General features: G+C 34.6%; 1 protein-coding gene across 1 annotated transcript; it reads left to right on the forward strand.

Annotated features, from left to right (window-relative positions):
- Window positions 1-1,576: 1,576 nt before the first annotated feature.
- Window positions 1,577-19,677, forward strand: LOC121421283. Its single transcript, XM_041615952.1, has 4 exons — window positions 1,577-1,774; window positions 2,235-2,333; window positions 4,068-4,238; window positions 19,550-19,677. The coding sequence occupies exons 1-4, from the start codon at window positions 1,678-1,680 to the stop codon at window positions 19,675-19,677; spliced, it is 495 nt and encodes a 164-aa protein (XP_041471886.1). The 5' UTR covers window positions 1,577-1,677.
- Window positions 19,678-20,879: the final 1,202 nt, after the last annotated feature.

A 20,879-nucleotide genomic window follows, 5' to 3' on the forward strand; every position in this document is an offset into this window, starting at 1 on the left:
AATAAAAACAGGCTTATTATACAGCTGACCCATCATTATTCTCTGTTAAAAAAAACCCAGCTCTATTCAATATTATTCATTTATTTTCCTCTTTCAGTATTTTCATATTTCCAATAATAGTCCAATTTAGATGTATATAACATAGACCATTTTAATCAATTTGTACAATACAATAACACCACGATATCGAAAGGAAATGAAATTGACTAAATAGCAGAGCATGTAGGGTGAATATCGTTTCAGTAAGAAAGTATACATTATGGTAAAAAAATAGAATTGAAAATAAATGAACAAATGAATAGATTAAAAAAATAAGTATATAAAAACAAAAACATATTGCTCTACCTCCACCCAATTATGCAATAGTAGACTGAATCGATTAGGTCTATTATGTGTAAAAATGCAAATCTATCAAAATATTGGCCCTAAAGCACTAGATTTTCAGCTTTTTATTTCGTTACATTAAACGGTATGTTAGCTCAGTTGATAGAGCGCCCATCTCACAACCGGGAGCACAGGTCGGGGGTTCAAACCCCGGCAGCGTCAGATCAAAACACGTTAAAAGATGGGAGTTGCTGCAACCCTGTGTGGCGTTCAACGAGTAAAGCATGAGCGTCGTAATTTGATTACCTTATGAGTCGACAGTGTCAAATAAAGTGGCATCTACCATTTCCTCAATTTCAGTCAAGCGTAACAACTTCAACAATGGCACTAAGGGCCACGTTTTCCCGAGTGAATCTTGAATCATCATTGTAATGATGGTTGCAGTTCGTATTTAGAATCTTCGAACCTTTCACACGCTCACTCGAAAACTGTGATTTGAATTCGAATTCCCGAGCGAAGGTGGTAAGTGTGGTAAGCAATACATCCCAAATATAAACTACGATGAGTGCATGACAAATGTATTATCTACGAAAGTGCTTGAAAGGTCACGTAAGCTCCGCCCCAAAAGATGTTTTGGAGGTCAAGCATTTCACACGCAAAATTCGTACCGTAATTTAAATGAAACTTAACTGGAATTCACCTCCAGAGTAGAATATGACTTAGTGATTGTGATTAGCGTTTGTGATTCTAGTATGGTTTCACACATGCTAAAAGTCCTTATTCATGTTATTGGCCTTATTTTTTCACCGGAATCATCATTAAAATTACGATTTTTTTACCGTGTGAAAAGGCGGCAAGTCTACTGGATTATCAAGGAGCAGCTTACATGCACGACCACTGACTTGATCTATGTGATAGCGAAGCCGAACTGTGACTTGCAGATATCAAGTGTGGTTTAAAACGAATATATTGTTTGTGAACAACCTTTTATCTAAGTTTACTTACAACAGGCCAAATTACAACAGGTCGGCAACTGCACATCAAACTAATTTTCCCTTTATTAAACATTGGACAAATTTTCACCTTTCCATTTATTTACACTCTGAAGTTGAATAACATATTTATAAATTTTCATTTTTCAAGTCTTCTACTTTTTAAAAAAATCTTTATCTCCCCTCCCCCCCCCCTCTCTCTCTCTATCTCCCTCTTTCTCTTATTTGTCGTTACTAAACTCGCTACTTAAAAGGCTTATTGGGAAGACAAGGAGGGACCGTTGAATGCGTGTCATCATCTTGTAGTTTCGGCTCTTTCTCGTGTGGAAATGCGACACTCTCAAATGGAGATATCGTAAGAATGGTGCCCAAATTGATGAAAACTGATTTCGCCAAGTGGATGAAAACAGTTCCTGGATTGGAAAAAGTTGATGAAAAGTATATCTGCGAAATACCTGGTAAAGTAACATCATCCTTAATGAATTTAGACTATTTTTGTCATCTTGTTACATCACATATTTGCCAGGTGTTCGGGATTTAGTTTACATTGAAATAACTTTTTTGAAAATATGCTTGAACATTAATGGATACCTACTTGAGTTGGATTCTCTGATAGATTACTTAAATCATTTTTGTGCTTAAAAATATCATTAACATTGTATTTAAACATATAGAACATCCTATGCTCGAAAATGTTATAAGCATATTAAGACAAGTAAAATTTCGTTCTTTTGGCATGTTTGGAAAGAATAGAGTATTACTAGGTCCCATGAGGATATAGACAAGAATTTGGCTAAGTGATTTAAAATTGTATAAACTAACCAGTGTTACCTGACAATTCAGCATTAGAATAAGTTTGCAATCTCATTAGTTTGCGTGTTTTTTTTTCTTTGCATTAACTTACGTGTGTAAATTTAGCGTGTTCGTCCTACCCCTGCCTCAATGGAGCGATCTGTACGGAGACACTCACCGGATATGAATGTAACTGCACATCAGAATTCTACGGCCCAACCTGCGGTAAGGACGTCTATAGGATGGTACAAATCATATTATTCTTCATATCTGTTATTCATATTCTGATTTGTTCTTACTTTGTAAATTTGTTTGAAATGAAGAAGAATAAATTCAATCTATCAATCAATTATTCAATTATTACCTTTTAAACAAGTGCGAACGTAGCTACCAAAAATGCGTGTATCATTTTAATTTATAAGAATGCAGGATAAAAGGGCATTACCTATTAAATGCCTTGTTCATGGGCATACATGTAGGTGCCGCTGACGGGGATCGAACCCCGGACTTTTCATGTATAGTCAGGCGCCTTAGTCAACTTGGTCACGGCACCTCTGCTATTTCTTGATTCACGATAATACGGAGTTTTCGCACTTCGATCCAGAATGGACCTAAGAACATAGAAAATGTATTGTCGAATGGCCTTCGTAACAAAGAGCGACCAAGCGGTCTTTGTCGAAAATGGGTTAATTAAAATGCAATTGCAAATATGAACGAAGACTTCTGATTGGTTCCTAGTCAGTGTTTTGCGCCAAATGCACGTGTAACATTACTACTGATTGGTCAGTTCATTTAGCGATTGATCGCTAATATTTGTGTTACGGCACCATGGACTCTGTACAAACGACATATTTGAAATTTTTCGTCAGCTCTGGAACTTTCGTAGGACGAAAAAGCTCCCCTGTTCGCCAATTTTCGACAAAGGCCTCCCATCTGTTCTTTGTCACTTGACGGGTATTTGCAATATATTTACTGTGCTTTTGAATCAGTTTTGCGTCGCAGCGCGAAAGTTCTTACTACTACTAATAATAAGGATGATTAAGATTTTAAAGGATGATGATGATTACAATGATGATAAAATATGAATAATTATAATGATGATGATAAAAGTAACAAATGTAATGATAATGACAATAATAGTGATGATAATAATAATAATGATGATGATAAATAATAATGGTAGTGATGATGATTGTAATGATTAGAATGATTTAGGGAACAAGCAACTTGAATGGATATCTGTTCTCATCTATTTTTTTCTTGCCCTGAATCTTCAACTCATCTACTCTTCCCCTGTTCATCATATCCAATCTAAGTTCTCTTCTCTGTTATGAACCACTTTCTCGCTTTGAATTAACACCAACTGGCAGCGAAAAGATACCAAATATAAGATACAAGATAGTTTATTTCGTCTTTGCAGCATAGCAAGAAGAAATTTGTTTATATAGCAATATAATAGACATACATCAGGAACAAAACAAAATAAAGAAACAAACAAATAAGTTACTCGGATGTGAAGAAATCACGCAAACATATTGATTGTACATCCAAAATATTTCTTATCGCTATAGTTGCTATTATTATTATTATTAGGCCTATTATCATTTATCATTATTGTCATCAATAATAATGATAATATCATTATTATCATCATAATCGTCGTCGTTTTGGGGTATTTTTATGGAACTTCGATGCTAGGAGATGGGGGTTGCACATACATAAAATCACAATCCGGTGACTATTTCAATGCTTTTTCACATACTTGTTAAAAACAGGCGACGAGCAGAGCTGAAGCACCCCCCCCCCCCCCCCGCCCCGCCCCTCCTCCCAATCTCATATATTCTACATTCTCACAAACAGTGTCCTTCATTCCCCCATCCAAACATTCATTTTGAGGACTAACTGGGAATTAATACCTTACGGTATGTTGCCGTTTTTATCTTTTATTCTCTCTGCCAGCTTGTCCAATAATTTACACTCCTGATGGCGGGGAAACAAAAAATTTCGCCTTCCCCGACTTGATTATCACCCAAGGTATGACGTCATTTGAATTTGAAATCAGATCATCAGGCGGCGAGGTGTTCATTCGTATGTTCAGGAGTATTGGCGAGGCATATACTTTTGAAATAGGCAAGTTAGAATTGGTGCAACCAATTTCCTTTTGGATAAAATGCTCTTTCGTCAGTAAAGGCGTATCCTATATTGACGTGTCTGCCCCCCCCCCCCCCCCCGGGGGAGGGGTAGACACGTCAATATAGGATTCGCCCGGGGGAGGCAGTCAAATGTATTGCTGCACACATGCGTGACCAATTATTTCCAAACACCCCTAAACGATTTTCTCAGAGTGCAAAATAACCCTCTAAACAAGTTTTCGCGGGCGTTATTTACACATTTTGGTCCCTAAACAAGTTGTCGTCGGAATATGGCCCCGGGGAAAAGCTTGGGGAAAAACATATCCTAAACACTGTTGGCTAGTCTTTAAAAAAGCTTTGGAAAAAAAAACACACCCAAAATACGTTTAATCCCGCGATCGACCATTGACCAGTCTTTCAAATCCACCCTTTCTTTGAAAATCGGTGTGTTTGATACCCTTAACGAGTGCACGCGAGGCCCTCGTCCAAAACTGAAAAAAACCTTTAAACGCATTTTTAGTCACGCATGTGTGCAGCAATACATTTGACTCCCCCCCTCCCCCGGGGTGTGTGCGTGTGTGATTGAGCTTTCACATTCGTGTATCAATCAGATGATTATTTACGAACTTTGCTCAGCGTCACCATTCGAGCGACGTGCAGTTTGAACCTCGAACCTCTGCATCAATACCCATTATGAAAGTGATGCTGATGACGATATTGTCGAGAAAGATAGCGATGATGATGATGATGATAGTGATGATGAAAATGATGGCGATGGTGATGGTGCTGATATTTTTGTGGTGGTTATGGGCATAGCTTAGGTTTTGTGACTTCAGGCATAGTCTATCGATCATCCCCCGTAAGTCTTACAATCTACATAGCCGACGTCGTCGTCGTCATCATCATCATCACCATCATTATCATCATCATCATCACCACCACCATTGTCATCATCACTATCACCATTATCATCTATAGAATCGCCATTACTGACGTATATAGATTCTAGATGATGATAACAATGATGGATAATATTAACTTGAAGATGATATTATGATAATGGAGGCGGTACGTGGTGGTAGTGGTGGTGTTGCTGCTGGCCGCTGATAATGATGATATATTGATGAATATGGGTGTAATAATTTGTGATATCATGAAAAAAGTTTGGGAACGACCCCAAGCTATAATTGATCGTCTCCCGCTGGTTGATTCTACGTCAGTGGTGGCGATGGTGGAGATGATGATGATGATGGTGTAGATGGTAGATGATGATGATGATATAAAATGATTTGATTTATAATTTTCTTCTGTATTTATATCATTATGATACTTTTTCTTAACATAAAAGCAAATGTTGATTTTTTTTTGCATGAATCATGGATAAAATTTACCAAAAACGAATACCATTCCAAAGAAAAATGTTTGACTGCCAAACCATTACAACATTCGCTATTTAACGCTGGCACTTTCTACTTTGTTCAATGTTTTAATACCGTTGAAATGGTCGTTCTAATTTTGCAATATTTATCATTGCTGCCTTCGCGATCGTTTCCACATGATATTTTTAATGTTTTTCTGTAATATGTAAGTATTATTTGTCATTGCAACCTTGTGTATAGGGGCCACATGGGAGATCAATTGTTGTTGAATGGGCTATCCCTTATTAAATATTAAATATTGTGACTACACTATATATACTTTTATAAAAAGCATGGTCCCCAGGGAGAACAACTTTTAAACGCTAGTGGTTACCCTGGGTACATATATGCCGTCATAGTTTGATTTTCACAATCATTATTATCAATTAATTTCACAGCACTGGGAGCTTTTGGTAATACTGCTGGCCGGGTCACTTGTAATGGCGGCACTCAATCTACCCTCTATGACCCTAACTGGTATCTGTCAGGGATATCAACGTACGATCATTTCCATGTCTCCTTTGTGAATGGCCGCGTCACCTTGTCACGTGAGGGAAATCATGATTACGACGTCGATCCATTTTTCAGATTGGGGGGGCAAAATCATGAATCAATTTTCCAAAGGCGCTCGATCACACAAACACACACATATGCCTATATATATGTGTACATATATATGTATATATACACACACACACACACACACACACACACACACATATATATATATATATATATATATATATATATATATATATATATATATATATATATATATATATATATCTCTCTCTCACCAGCAGATTAATGCGAGCACGAAGCGCGAGCTGAAAATTTTGATATTTCGATCTGAAAAAAAAGAGTTTAATGGACGTTTTTAATAAAGAACAAGATATATATATCCAACAAAAGATTATTGCAAATCGAAGTGGGAGTTCTTTTGAGGTTTAGAACTAACAACGGGACCATATTCACCTATTTAATCATGGAAAGTATGGGTTTTTGTTACAAAAATGATGCGAGCGCGAAGCGCGAGCTGAAATTTTTTGATATTCCAATCTGAAAAGTGGACATTTTGAGCACGATTTTAGACGAAGAACGAGTTGTGTATCTCAATCTCGCTTGCTGATTTCTGTGTAGCATTACAATCTTATTTTATTTTTAGCACATGCGGAATTATTGGGGGGGCAAAATGATATGTTTGCCCCCCCAATATTTTCATTGGTGGGGCGATCGCCCCCCTGCCCCCCCATAATCGACGCCTCTGTCACGTGAGGGAAATGATGATTACGTCGTAGAATGCAACCACCAAAGTGTCCCGGAGATCAATATCGTCGGTTTATGGATCGGATATGGATCGCATGGTTTCTGGAAATTCCCAACGTTTTGCCCCTTTCCCTAGTTTTGGTTGTTCTGCTTGGATCAATGAATGTGCTGGTGTTATATATAAGTAGAATTGTAAGAGCAAATTTACATTCATTTATTTAGTTATTTACTCTTTAAGGATATTCATAGCATAGAATGATTAAAGGACAAGGCCACCCCAACAAAAGTTGATTTGAAAAAAAGAGAGAAATCCAACAAGCATAACACTGAAAATTCCATCAAAATCGGATGTGAATTAAGAAAGTTATGACATTTGAAAGTTTCGCTTAATTTTACATAACAGTTCAGATTCAGATTCAGATTTTATTTCCAACAGAAATAGCAAATATACAAATCATTTTCATACATTTTAACAAATATTTACAATACATTAATGATAATAACATATAAAAAAATACAAAATATTTTATAGAAAAAATTATAATACTTTGGAAAGAAAAGTATCTGTGGAAATGGGGGATTCACTCAAAAGCATCGCTTGTATAATGTGAACCCCCCTAAAGGAAGAGAATAGAGGAGAGAGAGAGAGAGAGAGACGCAATGGTTGCTATTTGCCTACGAAGATTTACAGAATAGATGAAAAAGAACAGGATAACTCACAGAACAAGACAAAACGAAGAAATAATAAAAATAAAAAGAAAAAACAAAACAGGACGACAAAAGTAGAATAAACGTAAAATAGAATCAGGACAAATTACGACCGAAAAGAGAGGATAAAACAAAATGATAAAGACAAAAACATAACTTGAAGTCTGAGAGGAGATGATAACGAGCGGGAATTAGTAATGAAGACCTCGGTAGGATTGAAGTAAGAAGTTTTTCAGTTTTCTTTTAAAAGAATGTATGGAAGGGCTGTTTTTTATGTTAATGTCGAGGGAGTTCCAAAATCTAGGACCATCGAACATAAATGTACTCTTTGCCAATAAAGTTCTAAAACGGGGTAAATGAAATTCGTTAGATTGCCTAGTAGGGTAATTATGAAAAGACCGATTAAGAGGAAACATAGAATCAAATACACGTGGAAGTGTGTTTTTGTCAAATTTAAACATAAATTGTCCTAAATGAAATAAGTATAGGTCGCTTATCTTCAGCAATTTGCTATCAAAAAATAGTGGGTCAGTGTGTGAACGAAAAGCTGAATTATGAATAACACGAAGGGACTTCTTTTGCAGTAATAACAGTCTATCTAAAATGGTTTGGTGGGTGCTGCCCCAGGCAAGTATCCCATAATTCAAGTAAGGCAAGATCAGGGAAGAATATAGCATTAAAAGTGATGACGACGAAAAATGATATTTTAGTTTATTGATAATGCCAATATTTCGCGAAATAATCTTACATATACAATCTATGTGGTATTTCCAGGAAAGCTTATTATCAACGGTAACACCGAGAAATTTAATGAATGTGACACTTTCTAAATTAGTGTCATCTAAAACAATGTCCATGGGAAGTGTATCAATGGAATTGCTAAATAGCATATATTTAGTTTTAAGTAGATTAAGAGACAATTTGTTGGATCTTATCCATTGTGTGACTTTTAAAAGTTCATTATTAACAGTATTTACTAAGGTATATGGATTTTTATGGGAATAAAATATATTAGAATCGTCTGCAAAAAGAATGAACGAAAGGATATCAGATGATTTACAAAAGTCATTAATATAAATTATAAATAATAAAGGGCCTAACAGACTGCCTTGCGGGACTCCACAATTAATGTATTGCATGTTGGATGCATGACCATTCAAAGATACAAATTGACGTCTGTCGGACAAGTAGCTTCTGAACCACTCCAAGGCCTTCCCGCGCACACCATAATGAGAAAGTTTATGTAATAAGATATCATGGTTAATGGTGTCGAAGGCCTTGGAGAAGTCCAGAAAAATGCCGACTAAATGTGAGCAATTATCAAAAGCGTGGGCCACTTTATCAACGAAATTCAATAGTGCATGTTCTGTGTTGTGTTTTTCTCTAAATCCAAACTGAAAGTTAGAAAAAATATTGTGAGATTTAAAAAAATCAATTGTTTTGCTATAAACCACTTTTTCTAAAATTTTTGACAAGGATGATAATAAAGAAATTGGGCGATAATTACTGACACTTAACTTGTCACCCTTTTTGTACAATGGAATGACCTTGGCAATTTTCATGCGATCAGGGACTTGACCGGAGGTTAGAGAAAGGTTAAAAATATATGTCAAAGGATCGATAATTTCAGATATTATACCTTTTAAAATAAAGTTATTGACATCATCATAACCAGGACTTTTTTTATTATTCAAATTAGATACAACGTCAGTAATATCTTTTTTGACTAAGGGAGTGAAAAATATTGAACTAGAATTAGGTGTACCTAGGTAATCATGAAAGTGTTTTGTTGAAGGGGGGATGTCTCGAGCTAGGTTAGTTCCTATAGATGAAAAATAGTCATTAAAAATATTAGCTATATTTTCAGGATCACCAATAATATCACCGTTAGACCTAATTTCAGTTATATCGGACTTGTTACTGGATAAATTCATGGCTTGTTTAAGAACTTTCCATGTGTTTTGAATGTCGTGTTTATACAGAATTATTTGATCAGTAAAATATCTTTTCTTTGCCAAACGTATTGTTTTAGTTAAAGTATTCTTATATGTGGTGTATTTAGTTTTTGCCTGAAGAGTACCTTTAAGTTTGGAATTATAATATAAACTGTTTTTTCTGTTGATTGAACGCAAAAGTGCTTTGGATATCCAAGGAAGTCTCGGTGATTTTTTGTAGTTAGTTTGTTTATCTTTTACTTTTGGAATATGCTTGTCTAATTCACTGTTAAAAATATTAAGAAAATTATTGAAGCATGTGTTTACATCGTTATTGTTATAAATAGGCGACCAGTCAACAGATTCTAACGAAACACCCAATCTTGCAAGATTCTCGGGAGTAGGTCTCCGCCTTGATGGCTTGGAAGGATTAATACACGAATTTTTAAGGGAAAATGTGACATAATGGGAAAATGATCTGTCAGATCGGATAGTATTATTTCAGAATCAGGAGACGGCATGATGTTACAAAATATGTTATCAATAAGGGTTGCAGAGCGATCTGCAATGCGAGTGGGTTTTGATATTAATGGCAAATATGAAGAAGTCAAAAATGTTTCAAGAAATTCATGGGCAGTATTGTTGCTGTCATGCTTCAATATATCGATATTAAAATCTCCTAATATAAAAACATCTTTGTTCACCAACAATGGATTTCTAACTAAGTTAGAAAGATAAAGTAAAAAATCATTGTGGTTGGAATTTGGTGGTCTATATATAACACCTACAATTATATTTTTGGAATTTAGGACATTGATTTCGATAAAAAGTGACTCTATATATTCATTCATAGTAGTGATTTCGTCATGAATTTTGTATTCATAATTGTGGGAAACATATAACGCAACACCACCGCCATGTCTATCTTTCCTGTTATTAAAAACGAAATCATATTGATCTAATGCAAATGGAATATTGGATTCATCAGTTAACCAAGTTTCTGTAAGTCCAATAATGGAAAACGAATGTCTAGATGAATTATTGTCTAAAAGCAGTTGGAACTCTTCGAAATGTTTATTTATGCTTCTTATGTTTAAATGTAATAAAGAAAAAATATCTTTGGAGAATTGTTTACTAGTGTTTTTGAATTGAAGTTCAGTGATGTATTCTGATGAAGGATTGCGAATTAAGTCATGATCAGTGTGAAAATCTAGAAGTTCTGATGATGCATTGATGTTGTTTGCTACAAAGTGGTTGTACGCCAAATTAGCCTGAGGGTTGCCATTTGAATTATGTGTATTCAAATTAATGGAGAGGTCATCATTACTCAAGGAATAAAACGGCATATCAGTTAAAGTATTCACGGAAGTACAGTTAGTGTCTCAACATTCACTACTACTTTCGGCATTGAGTTGGTAAAAGAAGAGTAATTAAAATAAAAGGTCCTGTGTGGGAACAAATAAGTAACAGAGATACATAGAAACACGAACACATAAAAACAAATAACGAATTCATAAAAGTTCGAGAGAGGGCAGCATTTAGCAGAAATCTTCGTAGGCAGAGCGGACAAACGCGTCAGAGAGCAAAGATGGTAAACATACATCATTGATAATTACTGGAGAGATGCCCAAAGAAAAAAAATCAATATAAGAAATGCAAATGATGAAAAATAACGATAACCCCATACAGGTTGGCAAATAACAAGATTAAGCATATCAATATAAGCAAAATCCATATTGTGGACATGAAAAGAGGCGACAATAATTTTTGCCACGTACAATTGAAAATAGATAAAATTGTTGTTGTTGCTAATTTTGGTAAAGACATGCAAACAGGCAATTTTCTATGAAAAAATATACACCAGAGCAATAAATACATAACAAAGGAGAGTACGCTATACCAGGCCAATCAATACCAATCAGCCAGTCTAAATTTAAAAATTCATGAAAACACAAGAGAAAATTGGCAATGAGCATTTTAAAAGCTTCCATGAAAGCAATGAAAAATACAAGAGCGTCGCTTAGCCAAAGACAAGCTATACTTAAACCGGTCAGGGTCGAACATTCACATTTGAATAAAGCAATCTCAATTGAGTCAAAGTATGTTTAGAGAATGCATTATTATGACATAATCGGAAAAGGCGTGTAACAAATGTACGATTAGAAACATGCATCAAAGTATTGAACAATGAATAACAAACAACAAAAAAAAACGAGATAAAAAAAGTCGAGGAATACCCATACTAACCAGGGTCTGGTATTCACATATGAACAAGGTACTTTCATGCTTATTAGGAATGGCATTGTTGTTCTTTTTTGTAAATGAATGTGGTAAAAGCTTACAAGCAAAATTATGCAACGATCGCTTGACCAGAACCAAGCATGCAATTTTCACTACCCATAACAATTGGGATCTGGAGTTCTGGCCAAATGCATGCTTAGAGAAAGTGATCATTGTTGCCATTTTATAAGTGTGAACAACAAAGGCATGCAAACAAGGCAATGTATATCGATAAATAGGCGATGGTACATCAATAATGACATTTTATCAAAACACGTGAGGGAAATCGTTGAAAAGTCATTTCAAGAAAAAATACATTATAACATAAAGCACTGGATAACATTTTGAGTTATGTGTACATCCTCACTGCTATGCAAATGAGGAGACTATGACGTCATCCACGCACAATTTCTTTTGCATTTTATCAAATGAAATATGAATTATTCTTATTTCTCCTCATTGTCAAGTGATACAACGATGAATTCCACCCTGAACATCTGGAATTAGAATTGTTTAATACTATATGGTTATGTCAAGTTGGACCTTATTGTCAAATCTATAAAAAAATGAAATATTGTATAATTCAAACAATAAAAAAAAATAGTGAGTGATGACATCATCGACTGACTCACCTAGTTGTGCATTTTGTGAAAAATAAGCGAAACTTTAAAATGCCATAACTCTTATTTTACATTCGATTTTGATGAAATTTTCAGCAATATGCTAGTTTTTTTTCTATTCAATTGAGGTACTTTATTGTCCATAAATATACCAAAAGGTACAAGTTTTGACATCATCAATATTCATATTATATCATAGATTCAGGGGACTGAATCCATTGTTCTCCGGCTCCAACAGGCCAGCCAACAGCGAACCAAAAAACCGTGACTGGTAGTGTGTAATTACTCAAAGTAAAAGCGCATCTTCTGCAACTCAGTTTCATTAAATCTTTCCTGATTATACTTAAAACTTACGTAAAACCTTATTTCTGCTTTCAGATCTTTCAATAGATAGTTTCCATGTAACACATGTTTCTTTTCATCATTACATTCTTTGACATGATTCTTATATACATTATATTGGGCATAATTAAGGATAAAATTACGAGTTTTGTTTTCGCTTTCCTATATCATATCCCATGATAATCGTTTTTCATTAATGTCAATATCAAGGTCAAAAATATTCCGAATAACTATAAACTATAAGCTTCCAAATTAGATTAACTTTTTTGCATGTCATAAAAAAATAACAAAGTTTCCTTACAATTGCAAGTACGACATAAATTATCATTCGAAATTCCCCATTTGCATAAATTTTCTTTACTGGGCAATATTCTGTGAAAAGGTTTAAAATTAAATTGTTTTATTTCATTGCCATTAATTTGTTGAAATTTGAATTAAAATACTTCCCTCCAATTAACTTCGTTTGATAAGCCTACGATCTTGCCAAAAAAAATAAACAAACATAGTATACTTTGGCAATTGCAAAAAAAGGGCTTACGGCTGCATTTTTGAGTACAAATGTCCCACTTGGCACAAATGTTCCTTGAGTCAAAAGAAAAAGATTCATCCAAAGAGACACGCTGTATCTATGCAAATAAGCAAGTAATTTGCATAAATTTGCATATTATGTCGAAATAGTAAAAACAAGTAATTCAGAATAAATATTTCAACAGAACTGCCCTAAAATTGGAAATAAAGACTTAGGGTAAGACAGGGAAGAAAACTGTTATAAAATAATTGGGATATCCTTGTTTATTATTACCTAATTTACATAAATTATGCAAATTATAATTTAAAACAGAGTATTCTTTCAAGAATCCTGAACTGTTTATATAAATAACAGCAATTAATACAAAATGTCAACATTCTACATGAAAGAGAATATATTAGCGAAAACATCGATATGCTTCATGACAGTATTAGTGTCTTAATTTGCTTAGAAAGAGGGCAAATATGTCAAAATGTATGACGTGATATTGCGCTAAAACGAGACCAAAACAACCTCTATGTCACAGTCACACTCACGAATCGGACAATAAAGCGATCAATGGTATGTCATTCGAGATAACACAATCTCAACACAATAGCTTCCATCGGCTTCTCGTATCGCTTTTGTTGGTGTGTCTGCCACACCGTAATCTGTGATACATACGGGCAAAATGCATTTCGGTATCGGTAAAACACTATTAATTTTGTTTTATTTGTTTCTAATTGGTTTCTCTTGGAAAATTTACAGGAGACATTGCTTTGCTGGTTACTGCTTAAATGAAGCTCTGGCACATGAATCATGACGAATGTACCCCACATCAATCCATATTTTAACTTTGTTAAAATATATGTCTTTTGGAGACCCCGAAGTGGCAAAACTGCATTTCCCCGCGGCATTCTCGCTACTTTACAAAACCAGTTTGACTTGTGTTATCGACTTGGAAAAGACAGATGTATGAGACATCAGTGAACATGTTTCCTGAAGATAGTTTTTGTTTTATTATTTAAGCCTATACGTCCACGGGAGCCCTCCGAATTTACTCCATCCTCTCTCTGTATTTCGACACTAAATGAAAAAATATCGTGTTTAAAAACCACCGGCAAGGCAAGTTGCGTTTTTGGTATAATAAAGCAACTTTTATATCCATATTTCATATTTATCTATATTAATGATATTATTAATGTTATTATTATTATTATTATTATTGTTCTGCAGTTTGTAATAATGTTCTAGCACAGTAAAGGCTATAACCGAACAGGAGCATGCCTAGGATACCCTTTTCCCTTTTGGTTTTATGTATTCAAAAATAGTTTGTCTTTAGAACTCTTAAAAGATTACTTTTGTTTGTATCTGGGGCGGAAATTTCTCCCAAAAGGTAGGGGGGACAAGGGTCTGGAAAATTTGACAAGCAAAAAAATAAAACGCTATTACCTAAAATTAAAGGTCATTTTGACGAAAATATATTTGACAAGCAAAAAAAAAATTAATAAAAAAAAGGTCATCTCGTCCCAAAACGTACGTTTTATTCCCATTTTGAGTGATATATTTCTTAGCATCACCAAAGACCCAAAAAAGTAGGGGGACATTTGATATTGTGTCCCCCCTACTATTTTGAGTAGGGGGCCACGTCCCCCCTGTCCCCCCTGGGATTTCCGCCCATGGTTTGTATTGATATCTTGGAATAGATTGAGGAGAAAATACTCTACAATTGACATGTAGAAGAGCTGTAGTACATTGAAAAAAAAAGCCACACGTCAGCTCTAAAATACTCAAACCCCTTTATTGCTTCCACTCTATGTTCAGAGCCCATTAGGGAGAAAGATACATTTCTACTACACACAGTAAAGCCTCTTTACTTTCTCCTCTTGAAAAAAACCAACATAGAAGGCATTCTTTTATATCTCATAAAATAAGTTCGTGTACATGACGGTGGCCTGTCAAAGTTGCCCAACCCTTTATTTTGTTTTAACAATATATATTTAGAATATCGTCTAAATGAAGCCCTCATCTGGAAAAGGGCACTTATTAAAGGCAGCATCTACATTACATAGAGGAGGCCCTGGTACTTGGAAGCGTGGGCTGAAGCACAACGCAAGATTTTCCGGACGAGGGGGGGGGGGGGTACTGCGCGTGTTATTCTCGATAGATAGCACCCCCTGGAATTCCGGCAGATGTGACAAAACGAAAAAAAAGAAACGTTACCCAAAAAAAATCATTTTGTAATGCAATCCTTTTTGTTTATTTCCTGTAAAATTTATTGATGTAAATTTGAAAAACGAAAAAGGTTCAATGTAAAATTTTGGTCCCAAGAAATCAAACAAGCTTCAGCCCCCTCTTCCAAGTGCCAAGGCCTCCTCTACATAATGTAGATGCTGCCTTTAATAAGTGCCCTTTTCCAGATGAAGGCTTCATTTAGACGATATTCTAAATATATATTGTCAAAACAAAATAAACGGTTTTTGGCAACTTCAACAGGCCACCGTCACGTACACGAACTTATATTATGAGAAATAAAACAATGCCTTCTATGTTTGTTTGTTTTTTCAAGAGGAGAATGCAAAGAGGATTTACTGTGTGTAGTAGAAACAGTGGCGTAACTACGGGGGGGGCATGGGGGGGCACGTGCCCCCCAATCGGCTGGCCAAAAAAAAGGGGGAAAGGGAGAAAAAGCGGAAGAAAGAGAAACGTAGTGGGGAAAGAAGAAATTATGCTCATTACAAATGTTATATTATATTATAATTATGTTATATTACATGAAAAAGCATTTTTTTCAAACTTTATGAAACATTATTTGCTCACAGGGCCTATGACTCTATTGTTCCTGGTGCTCGCATAGACCGTTTAAAGAGATAAATAATCCTGATGTACTAAAACCTCCTGTTTTCAAATCAATACTGTACACCAATTACATTACCTCGCAATTCGAGTCATAATTTTTTCATGTAGTGACATTTGCTCTTTTTTATGACTACTTAAATTGATTGCCCTATTTAAGGTCTAATATAAAACATTTCCTGTCCGTGCTAACGTTCGCATTAGTTGTTTGGTGAGATGTCTACTCTTCAATGAATTTCTAAAATCAGTCCTTAAAATGTCTAGTTTTCTGATCTCAATATCAACAATTTTCAGCTCGCGCTTCGCGCTCGCATCATTTGGTTAATGAAATACGTACAGTCTTAGTGAATTCCTGCAAACAAACATGACTTAGAATGCCCCTCTTTAGGTCTGAATTTCCGAAATTTTCAGCTCGCGCTTCGCGCTCGCAGTATTTGATTAGTGAAATGCGTATGATAATCATGATTACCATGTCTTCAAAAAATGCTTAATGTGTTTATATGTAATTCTAACAAAATCAGCAAAGGTTGGTACTAGCATTAGATGACTTTGCTGAGATATGTATAATCTTAATGGATTCCTAAAATATATTCCCCAATTTGGGTCAATATATACAAAAATTTCAGCTCGCGCTTCGCATTGTATAGCGAGGCAGGTACATATCATGATTACAAAAAAAAATTGCTTATAATGTCCCTTTTTAGGTCTGAATATCAATACAAACAAAAGTAATCTTTTAAGAGTTCTAAAGACAAACTATTTTTTAATACATAAAACCAAAAAGGGAAAGGGTATCCTAGGCATGTTCCTGTTGGGTTATAGCCTTTACTGTGCTAGAGCACTATTACAAACGGCCGAACAATAATAGTAATAATAATAACAATAATAATATTAATAATAATTATAATAACAATATTAATAATAATTATAATAATATCAATAATGATGAATGTAAATATAAAGATATAGATATAAAAGTTGCTTTATTATAACAAAAAAAAACGCAATTTGCCTTGCCGATGGCTTTAAAACAAGATATTTTTTGTATTTAAAGTCGAAATACGAAGAGGGGATGGGGTAAATTTGAAAGGCTCCCGTTGGCTTAAATAAACAAAAATATTTTTTTTCAGGAATCATGTTGTCTGATGTCTCATACATCTGTGTTTTCCAAGTAGATAATACAAGTCAAACTGGTTTTGTAAAGTAGCGGGAATGCCGGGGAGATGCAGTTTTGCCACTTTGGGGTCTCCAAAAGATATATATTTTAACAAAGTTAAAATATGGATTGAGGTAGGGTACATTCGTCATGATTCATGTGCCAGAGCTTCATTTAAGCAGTAACCTGCAAAGCAATGTCTCCTGTAAATTTTCCAAGAGAAACAAATAAAACAAAATTAATAGTGTTTTACCGATACCGAAATGCATTTTGCCCGTATGTATCACAGATTACGATGTGGCAGACACACCAACAAAAGCGATACGAGAAGCCGATGGAAGCTATTGTGTTGAGATTGTGTTATCTCGAATGACATACAATTGATCGCTTTATTGTCCGATTCGTGAGTGTGACTGTGACATAGAGGTTGTTTTGGTCTCGTTTTAGCGCAATATCACGTCATACATTTTGACATATTTGCCCTCTTTCTAAGCAAATTAAGACACTAATACTGTCATGAAACATATCGATGTTTTCGCTAATATATTCTCTTTCATGTAGAATGTTGACATTTCGTATTAATTGCCGTTATTTATAAAACAGTTCAGGATTCTTGAAAAAATACTATTTTTTAAATTATAATTTGCATAATTTATGTAAATTAGGTAATAATAAACAAGGATAGCCCAATTATTTTATGACAGTTTTCTTCCCTGTCTTACCCTAAGTCTTTATTTCCAATTTTAGGGCAGTTCTGGTGAAATATTTATTCTGAATTACTTGTTTTTCCTATATCGACATAATATGCAAATTTATGCAAATTACTTGCTTATTTGCATAGATACAGCGTGTCTCTTTGGATGAATCTTTTTCTTTTGACTCAAGGAACATTTGTGCCAAGTGGGACATTTGTACTCAAAAATGCAGCGTTCAACCTCTTAACAAGTCTACTAACAGGTTCTTCTTTATATTTATCCACGAACAAACTATAATAGTGTTTAGCTGACATTTTTTCGACATTTATTGAGTCACCTGTTGCTAACTCAATCACATTGGGTTCTTTTGTTTGTAGCTGTTGTGGGGTTCTTGTATTACGTAATTTCTTTAACCAAAAGTGTGGAAATGCTTTTTTGAGTTTTTACAATTCGGAAGAAGTAAGCAATTGTCTGCGGTTAAAATAGTTGCTAAGACATGAAAAATCTTTCCAATTCCCATCTTCTATAATCTGTCCCACTGTATAAATCTCCTCTTTGATCCAGTTTTGAAAAAAATAACGTTTCTTTCTAATGTTTTATATTGCTATTATACCACATAATTTCCTGGTTTATATCGCAAATATTAAACATGTGTATATACTTTATTTCAGACCACGACGAAAAGGTCAATATAAAACATAGGTAAGGTAATTGTTTTCTCTTGCATATTCTTATTATATCATTTTTTGACAGTTAAATCTCAAACACATAGGAATGTCAGAAATTTTACTGATCCAATAATTAAATAAAACTTTCCATGGTGTTTCTACACCTGAGATATATTTTTGAATCCATGATAAACGAAGAGAAAAACATTTGTAAAGTAAATTTTAAGGCCTCCTATTTCAGAATTACAACATACATTTCGTTTGACCTTTTCAGCTTTTGAATTCCATAAAAAGGAGTATATTAATCTATTCACAAATTTAATTATTTTCAAGGGTACTGGGACTGCTGTGGCTGTATGTACTAATTGAGAAGTGAATAAATGCTTTATGACAGTCACCTCCCCATACAGAGTTAGTTTTCGCATTTTCCATAAATCTAACCTACTTTTTATTTTCTTCACTTTACCTTCCCAATATAATATTTCACCTTCTCTATGAAATTTTTAAACATAAACCCCGAAACATTTTGTAGCATTTTCTGTAAATTCTAATTCCCCAGTGTTTTGGACATTGACATTTAATCTCATAAACTTAGATTTCGACCAATTAATTTTGGAACCATCATTTTTACCAAAGTTTTCTACTTCTCTCATTATTTCTTCAACAGAGTTGACAGAATTTGCAAAAATTGTATCATCTACAAACTGTGCACTATGCTAGTTTGATTTTTCTCTATTTATTCAAGTAAACAATTTCCTGGGGTGGACTTGACCTCAAAGAATGTTCAAGAATGTCTCAGTAAAGCTTTGTTAGGCATGTTCTTTAATAGGCTGAGTAATCTTTGTTATTTCTGAATAGAGATTGCTAGACAAAAGATTCCTAGTGGCAGTGAAAAGAAAATTAGGATTAGCTATGTGGTTTGCATTGCTAATTTTACTGAGGTCATTCAAGAGCCTTCTAGACATGCTAGAAGTGGACTATTCTAGAAAGAAGGATAATGTTATTTCTATAGACAATAGTAGAAGCTTCCAGAATAGTGGAAATTTATATATATATATATATATATATAAGCTGGCAGTTTCTTCAAGGAGATCATCACATCATATCAGATCAAAACTTAAAGTTTTACACCAGACTCCAACTGGAATACAACAATTATATTCTGTGGAATTATTTGCACACCATCAATGAACTGTTCGCATTTACTTTGAGAGAGGAATTCTCAATCTCATCGAGATCATCGACCTGTCTTAATGAACGCTTTTCAACCCATGGATTGCTGAAATTTACTGTTAATCATCATCAACATCGTTTTCACAGACATCTCATCTCGTTACCATAGGCGGATCCAGGGGGCCGAGGGGCCCGGGAACCCCCTATTGGCGGAGCAAAACAAACTAATATAAGGGGGGGGGGGGAGAAAAAAAGAAGGGAAAAGAAAGGAGGACAATAAGAGGAGGAAGACGAGTGAATAAAATAAGGTCAGGGGATGGCTTGGAAAATATACATATTTTGAGTATTTCATGTCAATTTATCAAAATTTTGCTCGCACTTCACGCTCGCATTGCCTGTTCGATGGGATACATATCTTGCTCATTTGGCTGATATGAAGCATAAAATATCAAGTTTTGAAGTCAATATACGAAACATATTTCAGCTCAGACATCGAGCTTTCATTATTTTGTTTGATTTACCAATAAATTGTCTTTAAGTGCTCTGTAAAATATCTGTTTAAGCATGTTAAGGTGTGAATATCATCATTTTGCAGCTTGCGCTGTGCGCTCGCATTATAGGCCTACCTATTGTCATTGTGTATTCCATAATATTCTCAAAATATCCCTTTTCAGGTGTCTGATTGTAAAAATATGAAGGAATTTAAGCTATCGCTGTGCGCTCGAATTTATATTGGTGAGTTATGTATACCTATATATCAATTCTTTAACAAATTAATTAAAATCCCGCATTTATGACAGTTAAAAAAAAATCGGCCCGCGATTTGCGCTCGCATTATTTGTTAAAATATTTCAACCCATGAATTCTATTCATGATTACAAAAGTGCTAAAAATATCCAGTTTTCAGGCCTCAATGTCAACAATTTTCACACACTCATTAGGCTTATATATTATATATAGGATAATTATTTTTGGAATTCCTAATAACTAAATTGTCCCTTTTCAGAAAGGAATA

The sequence above is a fragment of the Lytechinus variegatus genome, chromosome 9 (genome assembly GCF_018143015.1).
Source record: "Lytechinus variegatus isolate NC3 chromosome 9, Lvar_3.0, whole genome shotgun sequence".
Lineage (NCBI taxonomy): Eukaryota > Metazoa > Echinodermata > Echinoidea > Temnopleuroida > Toxopneustidae > Lytechinus > Lytechinus variegatus.